We start from the raw sequence: 26,640 nt of genomic DNA, 5'->3' as shown, positions 1-26,640 counted from the left end.
TCTTTTTCCAGTAGATGATGAAGTCATTTAGCAGTGGTTACCTTTTGTGGAAGAAAGTCATGTTAAATATTAAGGCTCTCCAGGAAAGCTTGAAATTTGTGCTCTTTTCTTTGAAGTAGACACACAACCAATTGTATGCACTTTATTTAGACCAGAGAAAATACAGATAAATTAATATGGTACTTTACAAGGGTGACATAGGAAGTATCAGTTTTTCTTTTTTTCCATCTGATAGATTGAATTGGTGCAAAACTTCTAGAGATCCTCCTGTGGTTTCATATTTAGTCAGCTCAATAGTTAGGATGTCATCAAACCGAGTTAGCATGCCTAGAAGCTGAGAAAGCAGAGCATCTGGGAAGTAATAGAAACTTCTAAGAACAATGGGAATTCCAGACTGACCCTCTTATTTCTCTTCCTTCACATCTGCTCAGTATTCTCTAATCCTGTATTTCACATCTGTATCCCTCAGTCTTTCAGGTATGGTCACATTTTACATCTGAAACTGCTCTAACCAGAGGAACTAAACTCTGAGCCACCATACTCTCTTGTCTTTACATGTCTTCCAGTTTGCTAACTTGTGCTATTTCCTTGGGACATCTAATCCCTTGCCAATCAATATCTTCTTATCCTGAAAAATACCTCTCTCCACAGAGAGGAGGTTTATCATGACTAGAAAGTGAAGAAAACCATGTAATTTCTGTGTGATCTCCCAACCAGTGAAACTTGTCACCCTTGAATAAGCACAGCCCACAGAAAGAAGCATTTCTTTCCTCAGGAATAATAAAACCTGGTCTCCTATGTGGAAAGGCTTAGTTCTGGCTTTGTCCTTTTAAAACTATAGATATTTACCTTTCCTTCATTCTGCTGCTCCTTTCCCATCATTTCATGCAGAAGCAATTGCTTTTTTCCACCTGAGGCTTGACTTTCTTACAAAAGAGACACCCCAGTCATGAGTGTTTGCAGCTCAATTTGATGCTTTTGATTTGAGTTCTCCCTGTGATGGAAAGAATGCTAGTGGGGTGTGTGCATGGCCTGTTGTCACTTGTCATGTCTGGTATAGAGAGTGAGGCAACCAAGGGGAAGAGTGAGAGAGGAGTGATTTGCCGAGTGGATGAGAGCCCAGGTACCAGAATCTAAGGGCTTAGAATGCCCTACGGAGTTCCTTTTATGCAGAACTCAGTCTATACTAATTATTTAGTAATAATGATATTTATTGAGTGCTCTACCTTTTATCAGCAACTATTCTATGTACCTCCTACTGTGGCTGTCACCTCACACTGAAATTGTTTCACTTCAATAATTACTGAATGAAGCATTTTACATTCTGACCATCTATAATCTCCTGTTTTCCTACCTTGTATGTTCAGTTACTTTTATTATGAGTATTTTTTGACTTCACAGGATTTCTTATGCACTGATACCTCTCCCTTTGCCTATCCACAATCTTCTCTTTTCATCACCACCTTGTGACACATTCACATAGTCCATAGTTCATTGCTCAATAACATTCTGGATAATTTTCCTAAAGTTGTATCTTTTTGTCATATTCATCTGATAAAACCCTAAATCTAGTGAATGTAAATATTCATTTATTCTCTGTAACTGAGTGATGATGGAAGAAAATCACTCAATTGGGCTCTTAACACTTTAGCATTCCAACTATGTTTATCTGGTTACTCTGCTCTCTTTAATGATACATCAGAACTTCTTGACTCTTTCAGTCTTCTAGTCTCATGTCTCCCAGCCCTACTCTCATTTGATAGCCTCACCCCTTCCTTCATCAGAAAGTGGAAGTATCCAGTAGGAACTTCCTCAGCTTCACACCACCAAACTGACATGGGAATCTGGGTCTGCATCATGCTCAACCTGTGTTCTCAATCCCTTGCTCATTCTGTCCCTTCACAGCCAAACCTCTCAGGTGTTTGTATGTGCTCTCCCATTTCCTTAACTTTTACTTAGTCCTTGATCCACATCAAACTGCATTCTGTCTATATTGTGACACCAAGGCAGCATTTGCAGAGGTGATGAAAGACCACCTGTGGGTGTTCTTTAGTTCCCATCTTAGTCTCTGGCTAACTCCTCCTCTGCCTGGATTTCAAATGTGGGTGGCCTTCAGGCTCAACCTTGGCTCCCCTAGTTTTCCTACTCAGCAGTATGAACTCTCTTTCTAAATGACTTCATCTATGTGATGGCTTTACAAGCAAATGACTCTCAAGTTTTATTTACAGTTCAGACTTTTATCTGGTCCCAACCCCTGCTCATTTGAAATTTCCTCTGGAATATTGCAAAAACTCCTCAGAAACCTAAACACCACCCATGACACCTTCCTCTTTCTTAGACTTCAACTTTCAACCATCATATTCAAGCCATCACCAACTCTAGTAGATTTTAACACCTAAATATTTCTTAACTTTATTTCCTTCTATCTTTGTTGTTAGGGCCCTAATATTATATACCAGCATCTATTAAAAACATTAAACTTAAAAGTTGAGATAATTGTAGATTCATATGTATTTTAAGAAATAATAGAGACAGCCCTAGCCAGTTTGGCTCAGCGGTTAGAGCACTGGCCCATGGACTGAAGGGTCCCAGGTTCAATTCTGGCCAAGGGCACATACCTTGGTTGCAGGCTTGATCTCCTGCCCTGGTCAGGGAGCATGTGGGAGGCAACCAATCTATGTGTCTCTCTCACGTCGGTGTTTCTATCTTTCTCCTTCCCTCCCTTCCACTCTCTCTGAAAAAGCAATGGAAAAAAGATCCTCAGGTGAGGATTAAAAAAGTAAAAGAAAAAAATAGAGACAGATTCTGTCTACCCTTTATCCAGTTTACTCCAATGGTAACATCTTGCAAAACTACAGTACACTATCACAATCAGGCTATTGACATCGATACATTTAAGATACAGAACATTGTCATTACCATAAGAATGCTTCCTCTTATCCTATTTAAAAAATAATTTTAGAACAATTTTAGGTTCACAGAAAAATTGAACAAAAGGTACAGAAATTTCCCATATACTCCCTCTACATGTACATGAGAAGTCTCCCCCATTATCAGTGGCCACCTCCCCCTTGTCCAGCAGTAATATATTTGTTACAACTGATGAACCTACATTGACATATAATAATCATTCAATGTCTATAGTTTACATTAGGGTTCACTGTTGTTGTACCTTCCACTGGTTTGGATAAATGTATAATGACATATATCCATCATTATGGTATAACAGAGTATTTTCACTATCCTAAAAATTCTCTATGTTCTCCCTGTTCATCCTTCCCCCCCATCCTGCTCTGGCATCCACTTTTTATTATAAAAATAGTTTTGCCTTTTCCAGAGTGTCATATAATTGGGATCATACAACATATAGCTTTTTTAGATTGGCTTCGTTCACTTAGTAACCTTCATTTAAGGTTCCTCCATATCTTTTCATGGTTTGATAGCTCATTTCTTTTTAGTGCTGAAAAACATTCCATTGTCTGAATGTATCATAGTTTATTCAGTCACCTGCTAAAGGATATGCTCTTATCAAATGGTAACTTGGCCACACCTTTAATATTTTTTTCTGACCATGCTTTCTCATTTTTTACAACTTAGATGAGAATTTTCTGAATCTTTAGTTTCTGTTTTCTTTTTGCTTAAAAATTTTGTCTTTGAGTCATTTCTGTTTTTTCACTTTGTACTGTAAGCAGTCAGGAGGAGCCAATGTGTTGCTTAGAAAATCCAGTTTCATCACTTGAAAGTTCTACATTCCACAAAATACTAGAATATGACCACAGTTCAGCCAAGTTTTTCACCACTTTATAACAAGGATAACCTTTCCTCCAGTTTTCAAGAACATTTTCCTCATTTCCACCTGAGACCGCATTAAAATGATCTTTGCAATTATATATTTCTACCAACATTCCATTCAGACTGACTTAGGGGAGGTGGATGCAGTGTGGAGAGGATCAATGAGGGAAAAAGAAGGGGACAGATGTAATACTTTCAACAATAAAGATAAATTTTAAAAAAGAAGACTAAGGCTCTCTCTACAGAGCTCCTCTTTTCTTTCTGAGCTCTCACCAGAATTCCCTTTAATGGTTTGTTCATGGCAATGTAGAATTTTTTATTATGTACCTCAAAACTCTTCCAGTCTCTATGTATTACCCAGCTCTAAAGATGCTGCCACATTTGTAGACTATATATATATATATATATATATATATATATATATATATATATAGTTAATTTTTAATCCTCACCTGAGAATATTTTTTCCATTGATTTTCAGAGAGAGTGGAAGGGAGTTGGGGGGGGGGGGGTGTGCAGGGGAAGAGACACATTGACTGGTTGCCTTCCATAGGCACCCCAACTGGGGCTGGGTATGGAGCCTGCACCTGAGGTACATGCCCTTGGCTGGAGTTGAACCCTGGGGACCATTCATTTCGAGGGCTGATGCTCTTAACTATTGAGCCAATCCAGCCAGGGCACATTTGCAGGTACATTTTACAACAGTACCCCTCTTCTCAGTACCATTTCTTAGTCTATTCAGGTTGCTATAACAGAATACCATAGACTGGGTGACTTAAACAACAAACATTTATTTCTTAGAGTTGTCAAGGCTAAGAGGTTCAAGATCAAGGCACTGGTGGATTTGGTATCTGGTGGAGGCCTACTTCCTACACAGATGGCTGTGTTCTTGCTCCTAATACATCACACTGGGATTGGGATTTCAACATATGAATTTTGAGGGGATAGAAACATTTCCGTCTACAGCACAATGTAGTATTTTTTAGAAAGTTCCTATTAAAAATATATTTATTAAATAAACACTGAAGCAGTAAAACAGGAAACAAATATGTATTTAAAGTACTCATAATCTTACCTTTATTTCTATAGATCTATTGGGTGATCTTTAGTCTAATTGTATTCTGGTGGCTTAGCTATTATTCAGTATTCACTTTCCTGTGATCGTTAATTGGTTATCGCTGCTTAAGTTTTTAAGAATTATATGTTGGTAAAGATGTATTTCATGGTATGGTTTAAACTTAAGGAAGAAACAGGTGTTTCATCATTAATTAAAAGGAAATGAACACCCCACCCCCCAAAAACGTTAATTGTTGACATGTCACTAATCCCCAAATTTGAAAACCTTTCTTTACATTATAACTGTCAATACACATTGTTACTTCATATTACTTATGCACTCCCCAACTTCCTCTTCCGCTGCAAAAAAGAGAACAAACAAGCAACCTGTGTACCTTCATAGTTATCAGTGGTTTATTGAGACATCACTCAAAATCTTGTCTCTCACTCACAGCTCTATTTCAGATTATTTTTTGGTAGTTTGAGAAACACTAATGCCTTATGTTTAACATTAACTTTACTTTTCCCTGTGAACAAGGGAAAATAGATGTTCAAAATAGTGCATGTGATATCTTCTTAGTAGCATTCTTTACCAAATCAAGCAAACAAGTAAATAGGATAAAACTCTGTTATAGTATTTTTCTTGCAATCTATTTTAGCCACAATTCTACTACATGGAAGAAATCATTTGATTCATTAACAATTTAGAGCCATTTATTAATTGCCCGATATTACTCAGATATCATGTTAGCCCTAATAGGAAGAATAAAAAACATACAATCTACCAGCTCCACTCTACCAGTACTGTACAACTTTCTATGATGATGGAAATGTTCTCCATCTACATTGTCTAATATAACAGCCAGTGGCCACATGTGGCTATTGAATGCTTGGCATGTAGCTAGTGTGTCTGTGGAATTGAACTATTAATTTAATTTTTTAAATTCACAGTTTCATTGGGAAATAGTTCATATACCATATATTTCACCCAGTTAAGGTATAGAATTCAGTGGCTTATAGTGTATTCACAGAGTTTTGCAGCCATTATCATAATCAATTTTAGTACTTTCCATCACCTCAACAAGAAACCCAATATTAATTAGCAGTAGCTTGCCAAATTTCTACAACTTCCTTAGCCCTAGACAGCATTAACCATTCTGTCTCCACAGATGTGACTGTTTTGGACTTTTCATGTAAATGAAATCACATATGTAATATTTTGTGACTAATTTAATTTTAGTTTATTTAAATTCAATAGCCACATGTGGCTAGTAGCTACCAAAAGAAGCAAGTGAACTAAAAGACCAAGTGCAGATGCTTGAGTAATGCTGAAGGTTGAGGAGAAGATAATCCTGCAAAAAAGGTCAGAGAGATTGGAGATGAACCCAGACAGAGCTTAGAGATGACAGGTTCCTGGGAGATGGGATAGTTCACAGTACTAAATAATAAAGAGGCATCAGAGTGGTTGGTGAAGAAGTATAAGCATGTGGCACTTTTATATCATTTAGAGTTGGAGGGAAGGAAATTTCAAGATCACTTGAGAGGGGTGTCAGGATTGATGGAAATTTTGTTTTGTTTCTGTTAATATTTTTAGTGCAGGCAATACCCTATATGTAGGCCGAAGACAAGGATCCAGTGGAAGTAAAGAGATTCAAGATGTTTGAGTAGGGTTCAGGAAGATGTTAGTTAAGGTAGTAACAAGGTCATTAGCATAAGAGTAAGCCCTAAAGAAGATAGATGTGTCTCAGAGGCAGGAGTAAATGAAGAAAAAGTAGGCAAAGATACAGAGCACCTTTTACATAAAAAAGAAGGAAACTAGAATTTATTTACTTAAGGAAAGTGGAAACAAGTCTTTCTGAGGGTTGGTTCCAAGTTTGGTTCCTGCAAACTACTGTGATCAAATGTGGAGTAGAGAATGCTGAGAAGTTCTCCAGAGGTGCTAGGACCATGGAACATGGGAATGTCAATTACTAAAAGGTCTTGCTGTCCAAATGAATGGTGTCCCCAAAAAGAAATAGACATTTTCAGGTAGATAAGTCACACAAAGTCCAGGATCCAGATATGTCCATTTTCACTTACTAAAGGGTGAAAATTGTGTAAAAGTTTACATCTGAGGTTTTAAAAAATGAAATGTAGCTCCATCAGTGCACTCACCCATCCTATTTCCCTTCTTTTTTCCTTCCTTACTGTTTTCTCTTTTCCCATCTATTCTTACAGTTTGTATAATACAAGTACCTTCTTGCTTTGCCCTGCAAGAAAAAAATGGAAATAAAACACAAAACTGGGAAAATTCAACATTAATCCATATGGTAATGAATTCAGAATTTCATGTTATGAGTTATAATAAAATTCCAGTATTTTCACTTTTCTAAATTATCCCCCCCCCCAATTATATAACAGTGGAATAAAGTACTTTGAAAATCCCAAATGAAAGCCGCTATGCAAATATAAGTGAAAAAAATTCTAATTAGTTGATACTGACTTAATAACATTGCTTTAGAGGAAACTTTTTACATAAAAGTTTTAGAAATTAAACCCAACTTTTATGGTATTCTCAATATATAAATTATATTTTTATGTATGTATTTTTTATTTTAGGCTTTTAAAACCAAGGATGGTTATCTTGTAGCTGGAGCAGGAAACAACCAACAGTTTGCTACCATGTGCAAGGTAATTTATAATCATTGGGATGGGTGAATTATATATGCAACAACTCGTTTAGTTAAAAGGCAGGAAGGCTTAATTTTGCCTAGAACAGTGTTGCTAAGCATATAAGCAACTCAAGAACCTCCTGTGTTAGTGTGTGCCATTTTCATATTTACAAATGCCAAGTACAGGTTCTGAATCAGCACTCTGACTGTATTATTATTATTTTGAGGTGTCTGGCTGTATTTTGAAATGAAGAATCATAGTAACTTAAATTATTCTAAAACCTGACCTGTCTGCCAGTCCAAGCAAAAAGGAAACAAACAACAACAACAACAACAAATAAAGGGATCTTTAACACTAGTTTTTTCTCTCTCCCCTCCTTCTCTTCCCTCCCTTCTTCCCTCCTTCCTTCCTTCCTACTTTTCCTTCCTTCCTCCCACAACATGAGATCTAATTAGGCCCAAATATAATCTACTACCAAATTTATTTTATCACTAGAAAATTTTTAAATGATTTAAAGTTAGCTTTTGTTTAATGAGTACCTTTCTGCAAAATTTATGTTTTAATACTTTAGCAAATAAGGTTATATCAAAAATGTTGCTCCTCAACAAGGACTTAAAAAAGGGCCTTGGGATTATTTAAAATAATTTCATGTTGAAGATACTCTTATTTTTAAGCATTGCTTGGACATTTTTAAAAAATCTGATGTTTTTGCACCTAGACTCTTTTTGATCTTTTGTTTTTATTTAAGGGCTTAGGTTTCAGTTTACTTTTCCAGTTGTAAGACCAGGGATATAATCTAGTTTTTAAAATATATTGTGTGTGTTTTTTTCTTGCATGTAGACAAAGGCCTCACCTACTGAGGATGTTTGTACTAACCATACTACCATGAGCTTTGTTTTATTAAAGATGCTTGTGAGTTCCTTATAAGAACTTTATTTGTTGTGGTTAACTTGTTATGTACAAAAATTATTTATTACTGTGCCTCTTTTGTATGAGAGGTTAAGGAGCAGAGCTAAAAACCACAGCAAAGGGGTGGGAAGTACCACAGAGAAGGTGACAAATGGAGATAGTTCTGATTGGAGGAAGGGCTGGAACATCTGAGGTGGGAAAGAGGGGAGCTTTTATAATGGTTTCTCTGAATAAGTGTAGAGAAAATTGATTCAAACATTTGATCTGGGATCAAAGAATCTTTACTTGAACGGTCAATGTTAAAAATATAGAACATACGGAAGCTGTTGTCTATGAAGTCATTTGTGTACAGTACTCTAGCTCCAGAGATGTAAAAGCCACTTCATTGCTATAAATGAGTACAGATTTTCTTCCTGGGCCATATGTTTTGGAGTTTTCTATCTTCAGAAAAGGTGGGGGAAGAGGGAAGAGAAATTACTGGTTGACATATTCTTTAGTGTTGAAAATAACTGTGCTGAATTCTTTTTATTTTTGATTCATTACTGCTGATTAATTTGAAACTTTTGAACTTCCTCATAAATATCCATAAGAACATTTTTGAAAAAAGATTTTTATTTCAAAGCAGAATATTTGCCATAAGTCTAGTACTAAAATATGAGTTATTGTTGCATGTTATGACACATTGTTTAAGAAAAGACTTTCAGACGACTTTGGAGAATGGCATACTGACCTTGTTTTTTCCATATGTGAGTGAGGAATATTATGAGCCATTAAGACAATATCTATAAAATTCTGAGATCCTCAGAAAAAAATTGTGTCTATGATTTTAATGTTATTTACATCATTTACTAGGCATTTTGAGCAAACATTGAAATCCAATTGGTGTTTTCAACCATCATATTATATCCTTACATGTAAACTTGTCCAAAAAACCTTTTCACCTAAGAAATATCACCTGTGTACTTATTTTTCTTTATTATTTTTTTTAATTGTCACCTGAGGATATGTTTTTATTGATTCTAGAAAGAGAAGAAGGGAGAGGGAGATAAAGAAACATCGATGTGAGAGAGGAACATCAATGGGTTGCCTCCCATATGCGCCCCAACTGGAGATAGAACCTGCAACCTGGTATGTGCCTTGACCAGGAATTGATCCCACAACCCTTTGGTGCATGGAGCAACGCTCCAACCAACTGAGCCATACCAGCCAAGGCACCTGTTTCCTTATTTGGATGCAAGATTCTCCCTCTCCTGACTGTAGTGAGTTTCTTCTAAGTATTTTTTATTCATATTTATCTCATACTGAGAGATTTGTCATTCACGCTGGCCTTATAGAAGATGAGATCCCCTGTTTTTGACAGTGAGCCCATCAAGACTGTTCTTTTTCCAAGTAAGGTCCACTTTCAAATATAAGACCACTCTACTTCCCTACCTTCTGAGGAGAAATGTAGCAATCTGTCTGCCACAATGAGTAGAATTCACTGAGGCCTAATCTCTTCCCAAAAGAGAATTTGACATATTTGTTAACTAATACTTCTTGGAGAGGTTCTTAGTAGGGAATCTCTTATGGTCAAGGATTAGAGTGAGGGCAAGAGCATTGGGTTAAAGGTTTGGGATTGAGAATATCTTCCTGCATATAAAGTGAACCTTGCTTTATAACAAATCCTATTTTATGTCTGTTAACATGATACAGAAATGTAGGGAATGTGAGCATATGTAAGCTATTTTAAGCTGATTGATGCCAACACTAATGGGTATTCCTATTTGAAGAATATTGACATCTTTTCAAAAGTCATTTGGACTTAAAGTTGTTTTTTAATTGGAGGCAATATGCATTGGCTCTCAACTTCAGCATGCATAGAAAATGTCCGTTCTCAATGATTTTGACTTAGTATGTCTGAGACAGGGAACAGAAAACTTCAATTTTAATAATCATTGTAGTTTAATTTGAATCAAGAGATCTGTGGACATTATAACAATTCTAAGGCATTCTGTTTGCCTTGAAACTAGTCAGATGACCTTTGGCAGGGTACATAATCTTTGCTAAACATCTGTGTACCCATGATTAAAGGAAGATTATAATACATAACTATAGTAATATATAACTTTTGGGCTTTTGTATGAAAATAGATAAGTGAAATACTCAGTACAGCCATATGCCCTTAAAAATGGACTTTATAAAAATTAGGTATGGAGATTCTGGTTCCTCATATCTTCCATGGAACATAGAGATAAAATCTGGAGTGAATACATGGAACATCTATAAGAGGACTCTGAAAAGAAAGCAGTAGCAGAATTGGGGAAGAACACCAGAATTTGAAGTACCTCTAAACTGGCAAGAAGTTTACAAGTTTTTCCCTCCAGTGTGAAAATGGACAGAGTGAAACTTGGAAGTGGGCACCAGGGAAAAGAGTTGAGCTCCAGGAACTGCTCTGCATTCTGGGCTTGAGGAGCATGAAAGTGAACTCTAATGTCAGAGAGAGTTTAGAAATCTGCCATTTTTTTCTCCTTTCCATTTTCTCAAACCCCAACTCCCAAGCATTCCTGTAGTGGTAGTAGTAGATGAACAGAAGCCAAGACTCAGAAGAAGGGAACCTTTTTTCTTCATCACTGAGCTGTGACCCCAAAATAGAGGAGTGAATGCTTGTTCTCTGGCCTCCCACTTGGCCTGTGCCCTGAAAGTGAGGCAACCGAAGGGGAGCTTCAGGGAATTGAGAAGAGATTGCAGAGAGGGAAGAGCTTTGGATGGCAATCCTTTAAGTTATTTGTGAAGTCCTGCACTCATCCTTGAGCTATGTATACACTGATCTGATCCTAATCAACACACCAAAGATGTTGAGAACTTAGTTAACAGACTACTGCCCAGGCTGCAGCTTGACCATTAAGTGGGACACATGTGGTACAGTTTGAGTAAAACTTCAGAGGCTTTGAAAACTGAACCAACACTAGAACCAAAGCATACCAAAGGTCAGTTGGAACTTGCAGCCTGGACCTAACCAGGTGAACTGCTTACAGAAAACAAGAATAACAAAATTTTTCTGTAGGATTTAAATAAGACCCAGAGACTTGTAATGTATTATTCAAAAAGTCCAGGACACCATTCAAAATTACTTAGTATACGAAGAACCAGAACTTGCATGAGAAAAGACAATCAATAAATGTCAATGACAAAATGATACAGATGTTGGAATTAATTTGCAAAAACTTTAAAATAGCCCTGCCAGTGTGGCTCAGTGGTTGAGCATTAACCTATGATCCAGGAGATGGGATTTTGATTCCTGGTCAGGGCACATGCCTGGCTTGCAGGCTCGAACCCCAGGGTGGGTCATGCAGGAGGCAGCTGATCAATGACTCTCTCATCATTGATGTTCCTCTCTCTCTCTCTCCTTCTCCCTTCCTCTTTCTGAAATCAATAAAGACATATTTTAAAAAAAGAAAAGGAAAGGAAAAAAAACCCAAATTTAAAATAGCTATTATAAAAATGCTTCAAAAAGCATCAGAGTCACTGTTGATATAAATGAAAAAGTAGGTGATCTGTCGCAAGATGGCAGTATAGGAAAACCCTGAACTCACCTTCTCCCGTAAACACATCGAATCCACACTTATAGACAGAGAAATCCCCACTGAAGAACTGGGCTGATGGAACACCTTCTGCATAGCAAATGAGAGAGAGATGACATACAAAAAGTTTTGGAAAGACACAGGTAACATGGGAAACCCACCCCCAATGCAGTGACTGGCAATAGGGAGGGATCACTGAAGGGCCCACACACAGACTTGTCCAGTCTGGGGCACAGCAAAAAAAAAACAGTGGTTTAGAAGGCACCTAGATTATATGGGAAGCAAATTCATATACTAACCCTAGAACATTTGCCAAACAGGAAGGGAACTGTGGGAACTGTCTCTGATGTCAGCGGCACTGAAGACCACCATTTGTTTTGTTGCCACTCCACCTTGATTTCATGGGCACAAACATAATCCAGAAGCTTTAGGCAGCTGGCTAAGGCTGCCCCTGTGTGCCCCAGACCCCACACCCACACCAACTCTGTGGCTGGTCCCCGAACTCCCTTTGGTGCATGTCCCCTTTAACTATAGCTCAAGCCTCTGTGCAGCTTTTCCCCTAGACTTACTGAAGCCTCAGCTGCTCCAACTACAGCTCCAACTGACCTGCCAAAGACACCTGGTACATGCAGTTTACAAAGGGGAAGCTCCTACTCAAGGCCACTTCTTAGTTACCAGGAGAGGTTGCTGTTTTCCTTAATTTGAAGAAACAAACACAGAGAGATAGTCAAAATGAGGATACAGAGAAACAAATGAAAGAACAGGACAAAAACTCAGAAAAAGAACTAAATGAAATGGAGATAAGCAATCTACCAAATGAAGAGTTCAAAACATTGGATATAAAAATGCTCAACAAACTCAGGATAACAATAGATGAACTCAGTAAAAACTTCAATAAAGAGACAGAAAATATTTTAGAAAGAACCAATAAGGACTGAAGAAGAATATAATAACTGAAATGCAAAACACTCTAGAGGAAATCAATAGTAGATTAGATGATGCATAAGACTGAATCAGTGACCTGGAAAACAAGGTAGTGGAAATCACACAATCAGAGATAGTTTAAGGGACCTTAGGAACAGTACCAAACAAGCATTCCAACATTTGCATCATAGGGATACCAAAAGGAGAGGAGAGAAAAGGACAGAAAACCTATTTGAAGTAATAATGCCTGAAAACTTCCCTAACCTGGAGTAGGAAAAAAACATTCAAGTTCAGGAAGCACAGAGAGTCCCAAACAAGGTGAACCCAAAAAGGTTCACACCAAGACACATCATAATTAAAATTCCAAAGGTTATTAGCAGTATGTGTATAAAAAGATCACATAAGGTGAATGAGAGCCGTTTGATCCCTTATTTGCTTAATAAGTTGTAAAATGATGGTCTTGTAAAGTAGGCAGCAGTCTAACCATGGTGCTATTTTAAGCTGACTTGTTAAACACAGATCTAAGCCTAGTATGTCAATAAAGCAAATACTTATTTGCTTCTTTTACTAAAAAAAAAAAAAAAAAAAAAAAAAAAAGATAAAGGGAGAATCTTAAAAGCAGCAAGATAAAAGCAGTAGATTATGTACAAGGAGGATCCCATAAAACTGTCAGGTGATTTTTCAGCAGAAACATTGTAGTCTGTAAGAGAATGGCACAATATATTCAAAGTGATGAAAGGGGAAAACACCTACAACTAACTATATTCTACCCAGCAGCGTTATCATTTAGAGTTGAGGGAGAGATAGAGAGTTGTAAAGGCAAGCAAAAGCTAAATGAGTTCATCACCATCAAACCAGCATTACATGAAATGTTAAAGGGACTCCTTCAAGCAGAAAAGGCCAGAACTACAAATAAGAAAAGAAAGGAATGGGAAAAAAAAAATTCACTGATAAGGGCCATTTAGTAAAGGTAGTAATATATCAATCAATTGTAAAGCTAGTATGAAAGTTAAAAAATAAAAGTAAGGGCATACGCAACTCCATGCCCTAGCTGGCTTGGCTCAGTGGTTAGAGTGTCAGCCCAAGGACTGAGGAGTCCTGGGTTCTATTTCTGTGCCTCCGTTGCAAGCTTGATCCCCAGCCCTGGTCAGGGCACATGCGGGTGGCAACCAATCGATGTGTCTCTCTCACATTGATGTTTCTCTCTCTTTCTCTTCCACTCTCTCTGAAAAGCAATGGAAAAAATATCCTCAGGTGAGGATTAAAAAAATAATAAAAATAAATTTAAAAGAACTTACACAACTCCAGTAATAAATTAAGGGGTACATACAAGATATAAAATATGATGTCAAAAGCATAAAAGTGGGGTTGAGAAAAAATGTAGTGCTTATAGGATGCATTTGAATGTAAGTGACCATCAACTTAAAATAGACCGTTATAAATATAACTTGTTATATATGAATCTCATGGTAACCACAAACCAAAAACCTCTAATAGATACACAGAAAATAAAGACAAAGGAGTCCAAACACATCACTGAAGAAAGCCATCAATGTACATGAAAAGAGAGCAAGAGAAGAAGAATGGAAAAGAGAGGAACTACAAAAACAACTGGAAAACAATTAATAAAATGGCAATAAGTACACACCTAACCATAATTAATCTAAATGTAAATGGAATAAATGATCCAATCAAAATACATAGTGTGCCTACAAGAGACTCACTTCAGACTGAAAGTTACACAGACATAATAAAGAAAAGGGGTGGAAAAAGATATCTCATGCAAATAAAAACAAAAAGAAAACTGGGGTAGCAATCCTTCTACTAGACAAAATAGACTTTAAAATAAAGACTGTAACAAGAGATAAAGAAGAGCATTACGTAATGATAAAGGCATCAATCCATCAAACTGGTGTAACACTTGTAAACATGTATGCTTCCAACCTAGGAGCACTTAAATACATAAAGCAAATATTAACAGACATAAAGACAGATTGACACTTATAATAATAACAAGGAACTTTAACACTCCACTTAAAATCAATAAGGAGACAGTGGCTTTAAATGACACAGTAGATCAGGTGGAATTAATAGATATATCAGAACATTTCTCCCCAAACCAACATATTCTTTTTAAGTGCACATGAAACATTTTCCAGTTTAGATCATATGTTAAGCAACAAAACAAGTATCAGTAGATATAAAAAGAATGAAATTGTATCAAGCATCTTCTTGGATCACAGCAGTGTGAAACTAGAAATCAATTACAAGAAGAAAACAGGGAAAAACACAGAGAAGTGGAGGCTAAATAGTATGCTACTATGGGTTAATGAAGAAATTAAGGAGGAAATAAAAAAAATATCTTGAGACAAAAGAAAATGGAAACACAATGATCCAAAAGCTTTGGGACACAGCAAAAGCAGTTCTAAGAGGGAAATTTATAGTGATGCAGGCCTACCTCAAGAAACTTACAAGAAAAATCTCAAATAAACTATGTAACCTTATACCTAAAAGAACTAGAAAAAGGACAAAGCCCAAAGTGAGTATGAGGAAAGAAGAAGAATAAAAGCAGAAATAAATGAAATAGAGACTTAAAAATAGAAAAGATCAATGAAACTAAGAGCTTGTTCTTTGAAAAATAAACAAAATTAATCAACCAATGAATGTATAAGTAAGTGGAACAACAAATCTCTCTCTCAATCTCCGCCCCCCGCACATACACAATGCTCTCTCTCTCTCCCTTCTCTGAAATCAATAAATTGAAAAAAGATAAACAAAATTGAGAAACTTTTAGCCAGACTCATCAAGAAAAAGAGAGGGCATAAATAAATAAATTCAGAAATGAGAGAAGTGGCTTTCAACACTACAGAAATACAAAGGATTATGAGAATACTATGACCAATTATACTCCAACAAATTGGACAACCTAATAGCAATGGGTAAGTTCCTAGAAACAAAATCTTCCAAGATTGAATCAGAAATAAATTTAAAAATCTGAACAGATCAATTATTAGAAAAGAAGTTGAAATAGTAATAAAAAAACTTCTAACAAACAAAAGTTTGTGATCAGATGGCTTTACTGGAGAATTTACCAAACATTCAAAGATGAATTAATAGCTATCCTTGTAAAACTATTCCAAAAAATTTTTGAAGAGAAAAAAATTTCAGAGTTATTCTACAATACCAGCATTACCTTGATACAAAAACCATACAAAAACATTATAAAAACAGAAAATTATAGGCCAATATCCCTCATGAACATATATGCAAAACTCCTCAACAAAATATTAAAAACCAAATTAAGCAATACATTAAAAGAATGATACCCAACAATCATGTAGGATTTATTCCAGGAATACAAGGATGGTTCATTATCTGAAAATCAATTAACATGATTCAGCACATAAACAGAATGAAGGACAAAATTTAACATTTATTTGTGATAAATACTTTGAACAAATGTGTATAGAAGAAACGTAGCTCAACATAATAAAGGCCATATAGGGCAGAGTCACAGCTAATATAATACTATATCACACTCAGTAGTAAAAAGCTGGAAGTTTTTTCTCTAAGATCAGGTTTAAGACAAAGATGCATACTCTGACCATTATTTTTTTTTTAATTTATCTTTATTATTGAAAGTATTACAGATGTTTCCTTTTTCCTCCATTGATCCCTTCTACCCTGCACCCACCCCTTGCCTCAGGCATATATAGCCAGTAAATCTATGACAAGGGAGGCAAAAATATACAGTGGGGAAAAGACAATCTCTTCAAAATTTGTGTTGGTAAAACTGGACAGACACATCCAAAAAACATGAAACTAGGTCACTTTCTTATACCATATACAAAAATAAACCCCAAATGGATTAAAGTCTTGAATGTAAGCCCTAAACCATAATTTTTTTAAAAATATTTTTTATTGATTTCAGGGAGTGGAAGGGAGAGGGGGAGAGAGGTAGAAACATCAATGATGAGAGTCATTGATCAGTTGCCTCCTGCACACACCCTTCTGGGAATTGAGTCCGCAACCTGGGCATGTGCCTTGACCAGGAATCAAACCTTGGTCTCCTGGATTATAGGTTGATGCTCAACCGCTGAGCCAAGCTGGCTGGGCTAAACTGTAAAATTCTTGACAGAAAACATAGGCAGTATACGCTTTGACATTGGTCTTAGCAATCATATTTTTGGATATGGCTCCTTGGGTGAAGACAAGAAAGTAAAAAAAGCAAATGGGACTGCATCAAACTAATAAGCTTTTGAACAGTGAAGGAAAGCTTTAACAAGATGAAAAGCCAATGTACTGAATGGGAGAAGTTGTTTGAAAATGATATAACTAATAAGGGGTTAATATCCAAAACATATATAGATGTCATACAACCCAGCATAAAAAAAAATCCAAAGAAAAAAATTAAGAGAGGCCCTGAATAGACATTTCTCTAAAGAGGACATACAGATGGCCAATAGACATATGAAAAGATGATCAGTATTACTAATCTTCAGGGAAATGGAAATTAAAATCACAATGAGATATTACCTCATTTGCCAGAATAGTTGTTATCAGAAATACAACATATTTGCTCCATTGTATGCTCTTGTTCCCTTTGTCAAATATTAATTGACTATAATGGCATGGGTCGATTTCTGGGGTCTCTGTTCTGTTCCATTGATCTATATGATTGTTGTTGTACCAATACCAGGCTATTTTTATTACAGTGGTTTTGTAGTATAGTTTGATATCCTGTATAGTGATCCCTCCAACTCTGTTCTTCTTTCTCAAGATTACTGAAGCTAGTTAGGGTCTTTGTTGGTTCCATATAAGTTTTTGGAATATTTGTCCTAGTTCTGTGAAATATGCTGTTGGTATTTTAATAGGAATGTTGCTGAATCTATAGATTGCTTTGGGTAGTATGGACATTTTAATGATGTTAATTCTTCCAATCCATGAATATGGTATATTCTTCCACTTGTTTGTATTTTCCTCTATTTCTTTTTTCAGTGTCCTGTAGTTTTCTGAGTACAGGTTTTTAAAATTCTTGGTTAAGTGCCCATCAGTAGATGAGTGGATAAAAAAGCTGTGGAACATTTACATCATGGAATTCTATGCAGCTGTAAAAAAGAAGGATCTCTTACCCTTTGGGACAGCATTGATGGACCTAGAGAGTATTATGCTAAGTGAAATAAGCCAGTCAGAGAAAGACAAGTACCACGTGATCTCACTCATATGTGGAATCTAAGGAACAAAATTGATGAACAAGATATGACCACAGACCTGGAAGCACGGAACAGACTGATGGATCTCAGAGGGAAGGTGGGAAGGAGGGTGGGAAGAGATTAACCAAAGAACTTATAAGCATATATGAATGCCCCATGGACACAGACAATGGACAGGCAGGGGCCTGGGGAGTGGTGGGAGATGGATGGAGGAGTGTAAGAGGGAGAAATGGGGGACATCTGTAATACCCTCAACAATAAAAAATGCCATAATAATAAAAAAGACAACATATAACAAGTGCTGATGAGGATGTCGAGAAAAGGGAACCCTTGTGCACTGTTGATACGATTGTACCTGGAGCAGCCACTATGGAAAACAGTATGGAGATTCCTCAAAACAATTAAAAATAGAATTACCGTATGACCCAGATATTTCTCTCCTCAGTATTTAGTTGAAGAAAACAAAAACACTAATTCAAAAATATATGTTTAAAAATATATATACATTGCAGCATTATTTACAATAGCCAAGACATGGAAGCAACCCAAGTGCCCATCAATAGATGAGTGGATAAAAAAGATGTTGTACATATACAAAATGGAATACAACTTGGCCATATAAAAGAATGAAATCTTACAGCATGTATGGACATATTTGGGCTATATTATTTTGTGGTATATTCTCTCTATTCCCACTTTCCTGAGGGTTTATATCATAAATGGGTACTGGATTTTTGTCAAATGCTTTTCTGTACCTTTTGATATGATCATATGATTTTTATCTTTCATTTTGTTAATGTGGTGTATCATATTAATTAATTTGCTGATATACCAACTTTGCATCCCAGGAATAGATCTCACTTGATCATGGTGTATGATATTTTTAATTTATTGATGAAGTAAGTTTGCTAATATTTTGTTGAGGATTTTTGCATCTACATTCAAGAGGGATACTGGCCAATCATTTTCTGTCTTTGTAGTGTCTTTATTTGGTTTTAGAATAGGGCAGTGCTGGTGTTATAAAATGAGCTTGTGAGTCTTCTCTACTCTTGAATTTTTTGGAATAGTTTTAGTTACTTTTTCTTTGTAAGATGATTAATGGATTGATTTTATTTATACTGTGGGAAGCAATATGAAACCATTGAATGTTTATATTTAAAGCAAATACATTAATAGATGTAGTGAAGGTTTCTGTAGGCTACATGCCCTGACCCTAGTCTATAAATGCTCCTGACTTTCCAACACAACTGCCAAACTCTTCTCCACATATTGTTTTTAAAACATCCATTCCAAAACAATTAGGTACTTCTATAATGGTCTTGTTAAGATTGCAAGATATCAAATGGAACTTGGCAGATAGATTTTTTGTTTATTGAGGAGAAGCAAAGGAGGAAATATATAAAACATTTTTATTTGTTATTCCTTCAGGGAGAGATATTAAAGAAAAATAGTGAAACTTGTATTGGAAGAATATGTTTGTATTTGACATTATTTAATGGTGAGTGTTTAGGGCAAATGCATGTGTTTGGCCTTTATTTTAGCATTTTGTACAACATCCTGGATAGGACTAGTGGGACAGATAATATTATTTATTTACATGTGGAAAAAATAAGTAAATGTATCTACAAGATATATATGTTGATTAGGGGATTTCTGTAAGTGCAGGATTGCACTTATACTGGTTCTGAAATTTAGGTCAGTTTTATCTAATTTGAATCTCCTTACGCCCTCTACATGAGACTTATTATGGGTATCTAATAACTCCTTTTTCTGTGCTCCCATATGTAAGCACATGCTTAAAGTGTACTTATAAATAACAAACACAGTCACAGCAACACCCATCCTAATGGCATGATTCTTCCCTCTAGTTACCTTTGTTGCTCTATATCCCTTGTTGAGAAAAGGCTAAAGACCAGCAAGGAATGTCTTGGGGATGGAGTGGTAGGCCTTGAACACTAGTACCCATAAGCGGGTACATGAATAACTTGTGAATTATACATTAAAATTGTTTTTCTCTTTTAGATCTTGAATTTGCCTGAACTGATTGATGACTGGAAGTATAAAACTAACCGCCTTCGGGTACAGAATAGAAAAGAGCTTATTAAAATATTATCTGCACGGTAAGCTTGGATCTACTATTTATACATTCAAAAATTATGTCACTAGCATTTCTCTGGTGCCTTGTGGTGTTCTTTTTAGGCTTATTTAGATTAAGTTGAAATTTTTTTCCATTTCACACAATTGGTTAATGGGAAGATATTTTAAATCTAAGTGTTTTCTTTATTTGAATGCATTTGAAAGCATTTTAATTGTCTTCTTAGGTACTGAGTCTTAACAATGATATAAACAAGAAAGTCACAATGTATTGATTGTTTGTGGCTTGTTGTTTGGAGTTGGAACATCATAAATACCACCACCACCAACAATAATTTGACATTATTTTTCACCTTTACTGTCTTAAACACTCTACATACCTCACCTCTCTTAACCCTTACAGTCATTCTGGAGGTAAATTTTATTATTCCCCTTTTTGTGGATAAGAAAACTGAGACAAATGGAGGTTAAGTCAGGAATTTGTTGGCTTTTCTGACCCCCTTTTGTGAAGTTTTTCACGATGTTTTGAAAATGCCATATTGAGTTATGGGTCACAAAGCATTAACATTAATCATTTAGAGTATTTGATTTCCAAATTATTCCATTCATGTCAGGTTATGCTTTTGTTAAAACCTGTACCAATTTACCAAGTTTGCCCCAGAAAATGGTAGTAATTCTTAATTTTTTGTTATCAGTGTCATTTATTAATTTCTACATTTCAAAATATATAAAATAGACTTTGGTCTTTGCAGATCTAGATGCCCACTTGAACTATTCTACATGTATGGAACATTGGCGCTCATTATGCCAATAAATTATGTACTGTTGTTCAAATACCATATCTTGTGTTGTGAAAAGGCACTAGTGTTTCTATGTAGTGTGTGTGTGTATATATCTCAACATCCTTAGAAAATAAAATTTTGCTAATATAATTTTTACTTCTATTTCCTTTATATCTGGGGCTTTCTACAGGAGTCAACATTCATTACCTATTTGCTCTCTCCTGGATTTTAAGCACTTCCTCTCTACACTGCCTGTACCTCCTCCATGTGCCAAAAGCTCTTCAGTCAATGGGGCTCTGTGTATGGGACTGATATACGAAGAATAGGGGAATAATAATTGGGTTCCCCTTTCCTAGTCATTAGTTAAATATAACTCTGATTTTACTGCAAAGCCTAAGAGCCTTTAATCACTAACCTTTCTCCACATGAGAACTGGTCATTTATTTCTGCTTTTTGCCTCTTTGCCTCTCAAGCAGCTTTTAATTCATTTAATTCATTGATATGACTTTTTTCTTTCACACCATGTTACCAAGATTCAATAATAGGCTCTTGTGAGAACCTTATAAAAGCTCTTTAGTAATCTAAATAAATTATATCCATTCTGTGAGAAGAGCAGACCCAAGAAAAATGCAAAACTGAGTCAGATACAAGTGTAATCCTGTTATTTAGTTGCCAGCACTTCCATAACTTCAAGAACTTTGAAGTTACGTTATTGGTTTCCTAAGTCCTAAAATTTTTATTCATTGCTAAATTCTGTTATAGAATTCTGTGGTGAGAAGGCTTTTAGTAGCACTGTAGCAGATTAATTTCTATTTTGTCTCTTTAAGGTGAATTATATATTATCACCTTTTTCGTACTCTTATATACACAGAAAGGGAATTTCAACATTTTGGAACTCATAGAGTTCTTATGTCTTTATTTGCACTTAATGAGAATAAAGAATCAAAACAAGAAAGAGACTAGGGAGTAAGCTTAACAGAGCCCTACTCAGACCACAGAGAGAGAACCCTTGTTGCTCAGAGGCCAGATTTCATGTTCTCTTGTTCTAGTGTGTTGACATTTTTTGGTGCTCTCATGTGATAAGCAGATCTTCAGTCTCTTCTAGCTCATGTCTCTTCTTCTATGTAGTGAATCAAACTGTGATGACAGGGAATATTAGGATATGATTCATTCTCATTTATAAACTTGTCATTTGTTTTTCTGAACAAATGTCATTGGGTTCATTAGTGCTGTCTACTGCTCAGCTTTCAGAAGTCTCTGTTAATGTTTTTAAAATTTACCATTTTATGATTCTATGTTTTACTAATATTCAAATGTTTAGTGGCTCTCTAGCCCTCTGCTAATTATAGTATTAAATTGGGTATTTTTAGGTAGGCATCATGGTCTTCCATAATCTTACATAGCCTTTCCTTTCTCTCTTTTTCTCACTATAAGGCGCATGCTCCAGCCACACTCCCATTCAGTTTCTTTTGTTCTCTCTCTGGAATGTTTCCCAGGCTTACCATTATTCTAATACAGTCATGCTTCAAAGTTAATGCTACAGTTTCATGAAATCATCCTCAAATGTCTCTATTTGGGTTCCCAGTAGAAAAGAAGGTGTCCTTTTGTGCCTTGTATCCAGTCTATCAGTTATCAAACACAAACAGAATCCACAGGAGTTATTTTTGGGAATGATATTGCTAAAGGTATGCTCAACACATTGTTCCTTTCATTTACCAGCAATTTCAGAGCTTGTGAATCATAGACACATTAACTACCAATCACAAAAAGGAGGTAAGGTGAAAGAAAGGAGAAGAACCAGCATTTATTTGATGCCAAATGCTTACCAGAAAAGTATTATTAGTTTTTCTTTTCCGATGAAAATTCTGAGTGTAGGGAGGTTACTCTCAAGGTTAGACCCCACAATGAATAGTTAGTTAGAAAAGATATTCAAAGGGCTGTACCTTTTCACATATCATATTGTCTCCCTGAAGTGGTACATAAATGTCATTGTGTCCTTGTTTGATTATTCACTCAATAAATATTTGTTAAACACAGAGGACAGAGAAGTAAATGAAACAACATAAGTTGGTGAAAATAATGCAGGGAAGGGAAATGAGGAGTGCCAAAAGTTGAGTGTAATGCTGGCTATTACATTTAGGCTGGTTAGGGCCTCTCTGGTAAAGTGATATTTGTGCAGAGTCCTGAAGGAAATGAGGTTGGGATACCAGCAGATATCTTGGAGAAGCTTTCTAGGCAGTGAGCACATGGTTGGGAGTTTAAAGAGTAGCTAAGAGGACAGTGTTCCTGCAGCTCAGTGATCAAGGGTAAGAATGCAAGTAGGTGGGTCCAGAGAGAGGGTGAGGGAGGTGACAGGCAAATCATGTTGCAAAAATTATGACTTTATGATAAAGTAGTTTTTTAAACTTGTAAAAAAAGGGATTATTTTTCATCATAAAATCAGTTTGCTCATCAGAAACTTCTATTTTCTAATTAACCTACATAGGCATCTCTTTTTCCACTTCTATTGAGATATAATTGACACATACCATGTATTAATTTAACGTATACAACATAATGATTATATATGTTGATTATATATATATATATTGCAAAATGATCACCACAGTAAGTTTAATTAACATCCATCCCCTCATGTAGTTACATTTTTTTTCTTGTTATGAGAATTTTTAGATCTACTCTCTTAGCAACTTTCAAATATATAATAGAGTATGGTTAACTATAGTTACCATGCTGTATATTAAATCCCCAGAACTTTTTCATCTTATAACTAGTTTTTACATTTTGACAGCTCCATGCATTTCCCCCATCCTAAAGAGATGTCTTGAAGGGAATACTCTACCTGGTAGAATTCTAAGTCTTCCAGCAACTTAGAGTCAGAAAAATCACCCTTTTTACCTGAAGAGACTTGAAGGACTCGAGAGTTTCAATGGTATATGCTTCTCATTCATTCATTCTCTCACTCATTTATTAACAAACATTTATTGAACACCTACTATGTGTCAGTGACTATTTTGAGCATTAGGAATACTGCTTTAAAAAAAAACAAAGACAAAAGCCCTGGCCTATTGAACTTTCCTTAGAGTAATCCTACAGACTTTGTAGAATACTTTAAAAACATGTTTTTAAGAACTTTTCCATAGAGGATCCAAGATTGCTGCAGGGTAGGTGAAAGTTACACATACTTCCTCTGGGCACCAAACTGGATTTACAGCTAAATTATAGGGCAATCAATCTGAATAGCCAACTGAAGGACAGCTGAACAGGTGCATTATATTCAAGGATTTATAGAAGAGGCTACACAGAGACTGGTAAGAAGGGCAGAGATGTGAAGAGGGCTGGCCCCGGCACCCAAGAAGTATGAGGGATATATATTAGCTGCAAAAGTCTCCCTGAGAAGTGCGGTGTCTCAACCTCATGCTGAGGACCTCCAAACTAGAGCACTACAGGTGGGAAGAGGAGCCTTCATAGCATCTGACAGTGAAAATCAATGGGGACTCTGTCCACTTGGAAGAAGAGAGAGTCTACTAGAATCCCAGATGTTCTCCTAAGGGCCATTACACAGGAGCTTGCCCTTGGGCAGTCACCTGGGGCTCTGGTAGAGGGAAGGCGACCCACAGCATATGGTGGCATGGCTCCAGAGAGAGGTCTAGAAGGTGGGTTACTGAGATCCCAGTCCTGAGTCAAAAAATACCACACTGCCTGCAGGCACCATCTCCCAGGGTTGGGAACTCCTATTCTTACAGCACCAGCTGGGGAGTAAACTAACCTATTCCTCCAAATACTGGTGACACTACCCTGACAAGCTCGAGTCCAGCAGAAAGGACTGTGGGCTGCACCCAACAGGGACCTACCTATTGATGTGCTTTTTTTCTGGAGAAGCTGTAGGCATACAATAACACAGTCATTGAATTGTGTGGCTTTGGAAAGGAGGCCAGTCTTTCCCCCCTCCTGTGCATTTGGCAGGTGCCACCTTTAACCGAAGACTCCAGGGTCTCTGGAGACATGGCTGCAGAGCTAAGGGGAGGTGTGCAGCTTGCTCTCCTCCAGCAGACCTGCACCACCCCCAGTGGAGTGCTGCCTTGATCTGTTTTCCCAAATCCCACTGGCCCTGTCCTTCTCAGCTCAGTTCTGCAGGGGATATGGTGTGCAGTTCAGTGCTGAAACCATTGGCTCCTTTGGAGCCTCCTATCAGGGTCTCTGACAATGCAGCTCACCTCCTCTTCCATGGGCTGGCGCAATCACCAGTGGAAAACTGCCATGATCTGTTATTAGAAGTCCTGCTGGCTCCCTCTAGCTGGGCTCAGTTTCTCTGGGGGAAGGGAGTGCAGCTGGGGGCTGGGACCTTTGGAGTGCAGCTCCTCAGGGTCTCTGAAGGTACAGCTGTGGAACTTAGGGATAGGTGTGCAGCTTGCTCCCCTCCCATAGACTGGCACCAGTGGAAGATTGCCTTGATCTGTTTTTTCAAGTCCCACTGGCTCCAGCCTACTGGGCTCAGTTCTGCAAGTGGGGGAAGGCAGCATAGCTCAGAGCTGAGACCTTCAGTGTGCAGCTCCATCGGGGTCTCTGACAGCTGTAGAGCTAGGGTGGGGCGTGCAGCTTGCCTTGCTCCTGTAGCCTAGCCAGTGCCACCCCTAATGGGAGGCTTACTTGACCTGTTTGCCCAAATCCCACTGGCACCACCCTGCTGAGCTTACTCTTGGGAGCTAGCTGCACCCAACCTGAAACTATGGTATGCTCCTCTTGGGGGAGCTAGAGTTGGAGACTGTAGCAGAGACTGAGTGGTATGGCTCTGGAGTAGGGGCCAGATTCTCCTCATGGAGTGCCTGACCTTGCTGCCCACAAGTAGGGGACCCACTAGGCCTGTCGTTCTGACCAAGTTGCCCTAATGTGCTTGAGCTGAATGTAAAGATCAGTGGGGCATGGCCAGCTTGGGCCCACTCTACAGCCTTTCTTCATAAGACTGTGGAGGAAATCCAGGCACCCTCAGGATGTGGCAGAGTAGCTGACAAGTGGATGCTGACCTCAGAAAGCCTTGGACTTTTATTGATATGCCCACCGCTCACAGCTTCAGGAAGCTGATTCTGGTATACAGCCTGGCCTCTCTGCCACACACCCAGGCACAGTACATGCAGCCAAACAATGAATATCTTGGTAGCGCCAGTCAGGTAGCGCAATGCCAATTACACACAACATCTGACATCAACCTGCAATGAAACCCCAGCCGACTGGACCCAGAAGCAACACAACCAGTGATGGGCTTCAAACCACAGCAAAGCTTGACCCAACTAGCCACAAAAATGGCACAGCCAAAAGGGGCCTCTGGACAACACCAGATCTGGACTATTCATGGGGTAGCACCTGAACAGCAACTAATACATGGTGAACGAAGTCTAACCTTATAACCAGGCAACCTGAGGCTTAACTCTACTTATGAATGGGCTAACAGCATTCAAGACTCAACTACAACAGGAGAGGGCACATAAACCACACAAGAATCATTTTTGGAGCACCTAGCTCAGGTAATCTAGAAGATCACTGATATCTAACAAGGCACCTACTTCAGAAAGACTTCATAACTAGATTGGGAGTCATAGCTAATCTACCCAATACACAGAGACGAACACAAAAAAGGCAAATGAATTGGGGAGGCAAAGA

The 26,640-nt window shown here is 37.3% G+C and overlaps 1 protein-coding gene across 10 annotated transcripts in view; it reads left to right on the top strand.

Moving 5' to 3' along the window:
- The window catches only part of SUGCT (succinyl-CoA:glutarate-CoA transferase), an 844,228-nt gene that overhangs the window by 335,847 nt on the left and 481,741 nt on the right, over positions 1-26,640 (top strand). For 7 of the 10 annotated variants that reach the window (XM_081148082.1, XM_081148077.1, XM_081148075.1 and 4 more), the window contains 2 exons: positions 7,447-7,518; positions 20,129-20,226. In XM_081148082.1, the coding sequence (XP_081004208.1) occupies positions 7,447-7,518; positions 20,129-20,226 (170 nt within the window). Of the gene's footprint in view, positions 1-7,446; positions 7,519-20,128; positions 20,227-21,172; positions 22,358-26,640 lie in introns of those variants that run through there. The other 3 variants (XM_081148079.1, XM_081148078.1, XM_081148084.1) reach the window with 2 other exon arrangements.

Source organism: Miniopterus schreibersii (assembly GCF_964146895.1).
Source record: "Miniopterus schreibersii genome assembly, chromosome: 9".
Taxonomy (NCBI): Eukaryota; Metazoa; Chordata; class Mammalia; order Chiroptera; family Miniopteridae; genus Miniopterus; species Miniopterus schreibersii.
This window is presented reverse-complemented; position numbering and strand designations above follow the sequence as displayed.